Below are 10472 nucleotides of genomic sequence, written 5' to 3'. Positions count from 1 at the left end.
GGGTCATCCATAATTGCGACAATGGGATGCTATCGTACGCCTTTTCAAGGTCAATTAAGGCTATGTGCAATTCCCTGTTTCTTTGTACTCTTTTTTCGCACGCTATTTTAATCGTAAAGATATTGTCCACAGTTGAGCGCCCTGTTCTAAAGCCTGCTTGTTCTTCTGGTTGTTTATCTTCTATAGCTTTCTCAACCAGATCTCGTATTATTTTTGAGTATATTCTACCTATTGTACATATCACTGCAATTCCGCGATAATTTTTAGGGTTGCTCTTGTCTCCTTTCTTGTGTATAGGCGTTATGTAAGAATTTCGCCAATCTGCGGTAATAAAATATTTATAATATAATAAAAGAGACAAATACACCAATTCTGATCTAAAAATTCAGCTGTTACGCTTAGGCTATATCCTAAAATTTTAGCAAAAAAGTAACCACCGACAAGTTATTCAAGGGTCAAATAAGTTGGCATTATATTATTCCTAGTACCCACTTCTCGCTCATAATGTGAAAGTGGTAACGTTTGATGTACCGCCAAGGACGTTATATGTACCAGACTCCGACTGCATCGTCAATGACCTTCACGGAGAGTGCATTATCTCGTAGGTATTGCACGTGAAATGCCCGTCTTGGGCGGGACAACTCAAAATAATTTCTTCCATAAGAAATATATTGTAACTAATCGTGTTGATTTTTTTTAATACACGAAAATTGTTCTGCGCATCGGAATGAACATGTAAGACTAGCAGCTTATTTTTTCTGTTAAAATCGGACCGCAGACACCCACCTACCTATTTTCCAAATATTATCTCAAGCCGTATTCCGTCAATATGCGATTAGTTATTAACCTGATTCAGTGCAACGTGAAAGTGTAAATATTTAAAGTTATATAGCCATAAATCGAAGCATTATTATTTCATGCTTTATGCCACATGCGTAAGTGTTATTACTAGACGCGCGCTTAACTTTCTAATAAAATCAGTTCGCGAAATATTTGTGTAAAATGTCGTTAATTAGTCAAACACAAAATTGGATGGCATTACTGGTAAGTCATTTTTTTAAAGAATTTTTCGAGTGAAATGTAAAGATTTTTCTATTAAAAGGCTGGTTTCTGTGTTACAATGTGGAATTTTGGTTGATAGTTTTTGAGGTATTCGGTATTTATAGGCAATAGGGCTAGGGATATTGTGGGTTAATCGTCGAGAAAAGTTATATCAGAACATAAGTAGTGTAGTTTTTGAGCTGCGAGTTCGCATATTTAGCGAGGATTCTGTCTTTTTGATAGATATTTTTTAAAGTTTTTTTTTCTTTTCTCTATAGAGCTCCTAGAATTTTAATTCGTGCCTGTAAAAAAATATTTATTTCTGGAAAATGGAATCTTGACCTTTGAAAAAAATACATGAGGTCCAATCACACCAAATGTTAATTATAAGTTTGTTTTGGGAATTTGTGGTGGGAAAACACCCCCTGCATAAATTCGGCGTCCGTAGTGATGCGAAGACAAAGAAAACAGTAAGATCGCAAAGTCCACCATACGCAGTAAGGTAACATGGATATGTTTGAATTTCTATTATTGCATAATAAGCAAACGGACTGTGAAAATCCAAATTGGTACAAGCTTGATACCACTTATAGGAATAGTACACGACATAATATAAAACACAAAGCTGCATTTTTAAAGAAATTTTTTTATGTTTTTAACAAAATTTGTTTAATTTTATGTTTGAAAGTTGTAGTTTGTAGGTCAGACCAGGCCACTTTGTAAGCGGTAATTTGCTCGTTCCCCGTTTGCCATTAATTATAGGCTGTTTTGGTTGAACTATTGTAACTAGAAAATATGATTGACGATAATCTTTTATAAAATACTTGTGGAAGCGTTTTCGAATCAATAACAGTTGGAATTTGGTTAACGCAAAGAAGACTTTTGTGGCCACTGTTTGCTGTATTTTAAAAAATTTTATCTATGCACAGAAAACAGAACAGATTACTGAATAGATTGTTGCCAAATATTTAGTTCACGCTGAGAATAATAAATGTTATATGAGAATTCATTACGAATCGAAATCGCCGTATAAATCAAATTATCAGACCCACGGGCAAATGAACTTCACATTACCATTGTCAAGTTCATTGGTACTTTTGGAGGTGAGATTGGCGTATATTTCCGCAGAGTATTTTAGAAGGTACAATGAAATATTTTCACATTGCATGCATACTTACATTTTGTAAATCTAAATTGGTTGATATTGAATTAAAATATATTCAAAATCAATACACTCTTTTACAATTTTACTTTAACTTGAAAAGGTGGAGTTTTTTTGTGTTCGGTTTAGTTTTGAAGTATTAAATCGCTACGATACGGAAAATTATCAATATCGGGTTCGCACTAGAGCTTTGGATATTAAATACACCTAATCAAGCCTAGTTTATCTCAGTAACTGAAAAGAAAAACAATATGGGTCAGGTTGCAGTGGAGAAAGAAGGAAATTTTTCATTCTCCTTAAAAAATTAACAATGTAGATTATGACCATGGAAAAGTATACTGGCTTTTGCAATTTAAAACTTCGACTGAATTTCATTTAATGACGTCCCCAACTGCCGTTAATCGGACAACCTTTTCAAACGAAATTTCGGGTCGTTATCTACATGCCGTATCTCGTTCAACATAAAATCGCCCAATACTCATAAACAATAAAACATAAAAAAGATTTTTCGAGAATATGTAAGGTATTGCTGTTATTGCCAAGGAATTGTAGAGGGTACATTTCTGGTTGTTTACTAATTCTCGACGCAAACGAACAATTATTCAGAGCAAATTCTGCATTTAATCTAGGCGTGGTCAAATTAATGTAGCAAGGTTGACTAACGGTATAAAATAAGAGTATTGTTGTAAAACATACAAAGTTTATACGTACGCTACTTTCCATGTATACGCGTTTTCATTTTGTTCAGAGTTAACAACTACTGAACATACGAAATTGAATAACATGCAGATCCTAACGGTACGTAAAGTTTTTATCGAAGTACTCTCCGACTTTAAAAATAAACATAACGCTTTACCTACTTTGTTTACCACTTCGTATTTATTTAATAAATACATACAGAATTAATGTGTCACAGGTTTATCTTTTCCTTCTTGGACTTCTTTCGGCGGCTGCGCATGAAGGTCTGCCTCTTTTGGCGCCAGGCGGAATCGGAGGGATATTTAAAGGACCAGACTCGGAAACGATTATTCAAGGACCTGACGGAAGTGTGATAACATCCGAGCAAGAAGGCGGAGCCGTAGTCAGAGGTAACGGATTGGAGCAACCTATAGTTGTTGCCGAATCTGTACAAGAGATCGAATCAGATCACGCCATCGAACAAGTCTTGATTCAAGAACAGCCAAAAGTTCAAAGCGAAATTGCTCAAGGTATTCTTCTGAAAACAGTTCCGGCCCCCCAAAACCAATTTCCTGGCCCACAACCCGTCTTAACGGAAATAAAACAATCTCCATTTATCGAAAGCACTGCCACGATTCAGCAGAACCAGCCTATTCTGCTGAAGGAAGCTGCGGAAGCTGCAGGTACTAGTTTTTCTCTTCATTTAGATATAGCATAATTAAATGGTTTTTTCAGAATCGGCCAAGCTACTTGTAGAACCAATCAGACAACCGCTGTCAGTATCCAGAGTACCAGTGCTGACGCATAAATTCTCGGTCTCCAATCTGGAACCCGTGGTGTCATCAACAGCGGCACCTTTGGGTCAATCCACAGCGTTACCATCGTCTACTCCTAGAACATTACTCGAAATATCAAACGCCAATTTGATCGAATCTGATAAAATCAATTTGGGTGGGTTGCAGCTGTTACATAATCGTGTTTGACACTCTAGTGTCGTTTTCAGGGGATGTAAGAAGCTTAAATCGAGGACTTCCTCAGCTACAACATCGGTCATCTAATGGGTTCGTTGGTAACCCAGAACTTATTTTAAATGAAAATTTAGTATCCTTTTCGGATGCCCAACTTGTGTCATCTAACGCGGCAGACTTAACTAAAGGTGAGTAAAAAAAATGTCAACCCATCGCCAGAAGTTTAGCAAGGGTTTAATTTTTATTGAAGCTAAAGAGCAGATACAGCGAGTTCCACTGGAGAAATTTATATTAGCGGACGAAACATTGGACATTGAAAACATCGCCGGTGGACAAATTTTAAATCAAGGTAGAACATCCTTTTAATTATAAATTTGGGTATTTTTGGCATTCGAATTCCAGCCAAATTAGTGAATTCGCAACCAATCCCATTGGGCCAGTATATACTGCAAGACCAAAAATCGGTTATTCCACAAGCTGATAATGAAGGAACCTTAAACCAAGGTACAACCTACTTTATACTCTAGCAATAAAATACTATAGCCTAATGTAAATTGTAATGTATTGAAGCCAAAGCAGGGCAGGGTCCACAAATCCCACTAAATCAATACATCCTAATCCAGGATAGACTGGCCAATCCGAAAGTTACTAGGGAGCAAATTTTAAGGCCGGGGAATGAACTAGGACAAGGTAAGACCTGGCGAATTAAAATGAATTTCTTATTAAATTTTGTATTGGGTGAATGAAAATCGCCAACTTATGTTATTTCATACGCCTTTTCTTTGCATTATATGTCTAGATAATAGCCATAATGACTTTCAGATGATTTGACACTGTTCATACACTCGCCAGTATTCCACACCAGACACTTACTTTCCCCTGACTTTAGAGATTCTACCAATGATTTCGGAAATTCGGCATCTTCGAGCAATCTTTATCCTCAAATTGCCCTTTCTAGAGAATCTCCACACATACAAAAGGTTCCCAAGAAAGCAAATTTTGTTTCCGTTGATGGTAGAATAGGTAAGACATTCCGTGCTATCATGTCCAAACTGTCGTCTCATGTAATTTATAATTACTCATATTATTATTATTTAATATCGTGGTTGAAATTCAGTACTGCATTTTTAGTAATGCTTTCTAGTATTTACTCTTACTTTTAAATTTTTATCAATATTTCACTCCGGCTGCACACTAAATAATCAAACTCATTTCTTTGTTTAAGTTTTTAACTTGCATTGGAACGAGGCAATTTTCTAAACAACTGAATTTTAAACTTGAACTTTATGCAAGATAATTGTATAACACATATTTATGTTTTACGTAAATAGTCTGTCTTTATACATACTCTTATGGTTACTATTAAAAGTGATATTAATTAATACAATGTATCTGTAACAGATATGGGACGACCCGATTTTATTGAATCTCAGTACGTGCCTGAAAATCTTCGCGTAGAACTGTCTAGGTTTCTTAGAAAGGTTCCGATGAGTAGTAAACACATAAAAATAGACGACAAATTAGGTGAGGAGAAGTTTCTTTCTACACACTCACTGCCGTTTTCCTTCCGCTCTTCTCTGCTTTTTTTTCTTCATCAAATCGTTCTATTCAACTCATTTCTTGGCATTCTTAAATGGAACGTGTCTGATTTTTGAAATTTAATTTAGGAAATCTCGTGGAAAACGAGGTGGCGTTAAAGAACCGGCCTAATATTTATTCGACAGCTAGTGATTTAGGCAAAGGAAGCCTAATAGTTCCACAACTGGAAAGGAACGGAATCGACCCGTCAAAAGTGAATTTTGCACCAGTTTCACTGTCAGAGGTGAAAGAAATACGTGGTCCTTTATTTACGCCGGAACAAAAAATCGAATACGACCTTTGGAATAGGTACGCCAGGAACGCGGAAGAAATCAACAAGAAGGGATAACGACACCAATTATTGTTCGCTTTTATTTATGATGTACATAGATAATAATTATATTTTTTGAAGCTGCTCAAATACAAGCAACTCAAGAGGGTATTATTTTACTTATTTTACTACCTACTTCGACGAGTGGGTTCACAACATAATCAAAAGTTTACCGATAAGAAACATCCCTTTAATGTCTAACCTGACTTTGCACCCCATACCTTAAAATATGTAATTTAATTTTATTTATTAAATAAATTTAAATACGACTTTAGAAATATTTTTAGGCTACACTCCGTCGAATTTTAATATGAATAAATAATTAGCCTTTACATGTTCTACTACCATTACTCATTCTAATCACTAAATCCTCGTCGGTATTCTTTAGTAGTGACTCCAAGACAAAGTATTTCGACGACAAAATTGAGCCTTGAACACTTTCCAATATTAGGCGGGGAATACACTCAAGTAACACATAAAAAAGTAGATCACAGTTTGGTAACAGTTTTCTTACTTTTCCTTTTCCTAATTCCTAATGTAGTTTAAACTTGTGACTTACCCTGTATTTTATAAATTTATGCTTAGCTATTTAAATTTAATAATTCTTAATTACGTAATTGTATATTTAATTTCAGATGATCGTATCGACCGAGTGCGAAGGTCTACACAAAGATCGCGAAAACGTAAACAAAGCTATCATACTCTAAACAACGAAGAATCAAATTCGGGACAAGTTCCGTCGAATGGTAAAAGCAACTATTGCTTCGTACTGGACAAAACATGTTTAACTTTCAGATAATGGGGGGTATTCGGCGGATCCTCTATCAAATGACATTCAACAACCTACCAACCATATTTATTATCCGCAATTGGGCGATCAATACCCAGCCGCGAATCCGAATCAAAATATACGCCAAGAGTATCATCAACAAAATGCGCATCCTTACGTAGATGATCAACAAAATTCGGATTTATACTACGAGCAAGTACGTACTAGCAATGCACAAGTGGGCGAGCAAAGACAGCTTCAAGGAGAAACATACCCGCAATCGGACAATTTGCAGTATGGATCCCGCATTCAGAGTTCTAAAAAACCAAATATAGTTCTTAACCCTAAGGCTAACAGTAACTACCAATATCGTAAAAATGCGCGAGTAGACGACGCGAGTCAATTTCCAGAACAATTTTATCGACAACATGGGATAGTTCAAAGTTACAATCAACACAGCGATGTTGCGAAGCAAGATGCACAAAATGAGAATTATATTTCTAACTACGATCCGCGATACTCGGGGAATGCCCAACTCGAACACCAAGGAATACCCCAAACTCAATTATATTTAACATCAGCCGATCCTCAAGGTAAAGTTATTACTAAAGAGCAAGCAGTGATCAACGTACAAGTCGAAAGCGACTCGGCAGCAGTAGAACACCCAGATCAAAGAACGGGTCGGGAAAATTTAGTTAACTATCGAATAAAAACGCTTTCGCTACAACCAGCATCGCAACTGCCCGAAATTTCAGAACATATCCCACAAGACAGGGACAGATTGCATCTGTCGATACCCGAGGAAGCTCTGCACGATTATTATCAACAGAAAGAGAAATATTCAGATCAACAACCAGAGACAGATTATTACCCTGATACTAACCAAAACTATGGGCAACCCATTGATATACGAGGTACGCTATTCCAGAAGTTACGATCGCATGTAACAAATCCTGCATACTTAGAAGCTTTGCCACGAACGACGGCAAACAATACTCCGGTGGTACTAGGACTTGACAATACAACTTTTGATGGTAACAATAAAAATTAAGTAATTTTCATTTCTATGATTATTGGGGTTACATTATTGAAAATTTTCAATACAGTACTTGTACTTTCGGTACTAAACGTGTTGAAGAGGTAATTTATATGGACTTGTATTATCAGACAAAGGCCTCGATCTGAATGAGTGAAAGGGAAGAATAAAATTTTCTATAGAAATTGTTATTACGTACCAACCAACTGTTGGTTGTTGGCCTTCCTAGGACATATGGCAAACTGTTCCAACACACGTCAGCAATTGTTAGATTATTTATTATTAAACAGCAATTACATCCATAATACATACATGCAACCGATAGAATTTTATTGGCCACTTGCAAAATAATTATCTTAATTACCGGGTATGGAACGTTAACATATATACCATTCCTTTCGAATCAGGTTTTTTTGGATTAAAATATTTCGAGAAAAAATATGTCTTAAGAGGCCATTTCAAGATGCGAGAAGTATTAAATTGTGGAGTGTATTTATAATTATTGTATTGTTTTTTTTTCTGGAGTACAAGACAGGTATTTCTTCGTTTGGGATACAGTGTAGTTCTACAAAATGTAAAACGAATGCATGGTAGGGTAAATTGTTAAATAGTTACAGGAAACGTGGATTACCAGGACTCTCCATACTCAGGCAGAAACCCTACTCTGAACCACTTCCAACCTCAAACTGATGACTATTCCGCATCTGGCTACCGTCAACCAGTTTTATTGGGGCCGGGAGATCATTTATTGCCGGGTAATTCAATACTAACATAATATGAAATGTCCGAAATAATTCAATGTTGATACAAAAACCTAGCAAACACAACAAATGCCTTACACTAACCAATACTAACACGCTGCATGTTTTATCAACTGTTTTGTCTGGGCCCATTTGTATGTTGAGCGGTTTTTGAGGAGGTGATGGTTTTGTAAATAGACATGGCATTTCTCTTGTTTTGCATGCTGTAGAAACGTATGGGCAAATGAAGAAGAACTTCATTGCAGACTTTTTAAACAGCATTTTTAAATTTTTTTCTACTCAAAATATTGAAGTTTACAGTACCGTTTGTTTTTTAGTAAATCTTAGCATTGCTGTCAATCCCTCTGCAGTTCCTATCCGAAATCTTTGGTACATCCCGGGGATCAATATAAGTATAACGACAACTTTTGCACCATCAGTTTCCCCTCCGACAACTATCGCTACAGACTTAGTTTCCCCAACTTCGTCACCTTTCAACATATCTTCCGACTACTACATAGCCAACAATGCAAGATCAGGTAATGTTTTTGATGGTAAAATCAAATCAGTTGCAATCAGAATCAAAAAGTTTCGCCACTTAAAAGCAGCATGCAAACCAAAATCGATTTTTCTTTTGATTTGACTTTTTTTATGTATTCTGTATTTATTTTTATTTTTATTTAATGTTAGGCGGTTTTTTTTAAGTACTAACTTAAGATAATTTTTAAAATAAAATTAACACAAAACATTGTACAGTTCCAACTCAAACAAAACAAAACACACATCAGAACTTAAGTAGATTCTACAGTCAACACTAAGTTCCATTGGGAAACGACACACCATGAAGACCAACTAGTGCCCTCTCTAGGTAAGAAACTGATACCTACACAACTCCATTACATTCTACATGCATACGTTTTACAAATATATACCATTTCTATCCATGTATATTGTAAAATCGGTAAGGTGGAATTTCAACTTAATTTTTCTTTTTTACAATTTATATTATATCATTGTTTCTAGGTGTTAATTTCACTTCGTATATTTGTTCTGGTTTAGGAAATTTGGCAGGAAACTCGATTGTGTCTAAAAAGCTATTCGCATTTTCAACTGGGCAAGTCTTGCTGCGAAACCTTACGGATATTGGGGGAGCAATCATTGGCAACCTAACATATCCACCGCCGACTCGCTCTCCTATTTTGAAAACTACCAGATCGCCATTCCGGACGACTACTCAGCGAAGTGGTTTGCTATTTTCTGTTATCCGATCAATAGCACAAATGATTGGTTAAACTTTAGTTAAAATTAGGTGTAAATTTATTGGTGGAAGCCAAATGGTGGGTTGTAAATAATGAGTTCTCGGATACGAGAACCAATGAGATTTAATTTATTGTTTTTGTTCATTAAAACACACACCTTATTGTTATTTTTCCACAGTAGTTGTCGGGTTATCAAGATGATAACGCATTTGTTGGTTGAGGTGGCATAATTCCGGTATCCTTTCGTTCAAATTGTATTCTTCCTTTTTTTTTTCAAAATCTGTCAAATTCTATCCGAAATAAAGCTGACTGAAACAATTAGCATTTCTTATTTCCGTCGATGCAGAAGGAGAATTAAAATTGAATTATTTTTTTAATTACAACAAATGAGTGCCGAACGAACGCAGTGCTATTCATTAGTACATTCTGCTTCCATTCAGTTTTGTGTGAATTGACTTTGTTAAAGAGACACTAGGTGTTTGGTGTTTCTACGGTTTGGTTTTTAATAAAATTCTATTGCGCTTTTCTTTCGTACGCAATATTATTAGATAATTAATAATCATTGATTTGCCCCCCTGCACCTCGGATACTCTATCTTCATTATACTTTGTGCGTTTCGAACGACAGGAAAATAAGGCCATGGTAACGAAAGCGAGTAAAAGAAAAGCCAAAGACAAAGAAATCTCTGGATTAAGAAGTGTATAGTTCTATTTCCTTTTTGGAAATCTCATCCGTAGTTTCCAAAATTGGAAAGTATGATATCGTCAGAACTGCTAACAAACCCGAAGAAAATTTCCTTTTAGAACTCCTTATTCGTTGTGGCAGCAACTTACCTCGGAGACAGCAAATTTGTCAGACCAGCCTTTATCAGGAGGAACTTGGAAAAGGAGATAATCGAAATTATGCTCTC

The 10472-nt window shown here is 35.9% G+C and overlaps 1 protein-coding gene across 8 annotated transcripts; it reads left to right on the top strand.

The window, feature by feature from the left end:
• Positions 1-634: 634 nt before the first annotated feature.
• On the top strand, positions 635-9871 carry LOC132704807 (uncharacterized). Of its 8 annotated transcripts, XR_009619323.1 has the most exons (13): positions 636-1044; positions 3120-3564; positions 3617-3832; positions 3885-4037; positions 4100-4198; positions 4252-4353; positions 4420-4539; positions 6394-6504; positions 6554-7561; positions 8175-8318; positions 8642-8842; positions 9060-9171; positions 9363-9501. XR_009619323.1 is itself a non-coding variant. In XM_060675066.1 (12 exons), exons 1-12 carry the CDS (start codon positions 1003-1005, stop codon positions 9593-9595), a joined length of 2874 nt encoding a protein of 957 aa, XP_060531049.1. In that variant the 5' UTR covers positions 635-1002; the 3' UTR covers positions 9596-9871. The 8 variants fall into 8 exon arrangements, 6 of the variants coding, with proteins under 6 accessions (XP_060531049.1, XP_060531052.1, XP_060531053.1 ...); XM_060675066.1 differs by lacking the exon at positions 9060-9171 and having other exon boundaries at positions 635-1044; positions 9363-9871; XM_060675069.1 differs by lacking the exon at positions 9060-9171 and having other exon boundaries at positions 6554-7441; positions 9363-9871.
• Positions 9872-10472: the final 601 nt, after the last annotated feature.

This window comes from Cylas formicarius, unplaced genomic scaffold (genome assembly GCF_029955315.1).
Source record: "Cylas formicarius isolate icCylForm1 unplaced genomic scaffold, icCylForm1.1 PGA_scaffold_7__23_contigs__length_41026272, whole genome shotgun sequence".
NCBI lineage: Eukaryota > Metazoa > Arthropoda > Insecta > Coleoptera > Brentidae > Cylas > Cylas formicarius.
The sequence above is the reverse complement of the archived record's forward strand: the minus strand, read 5'-3'. Positions and strand labels throughout refer to the sequence as shown.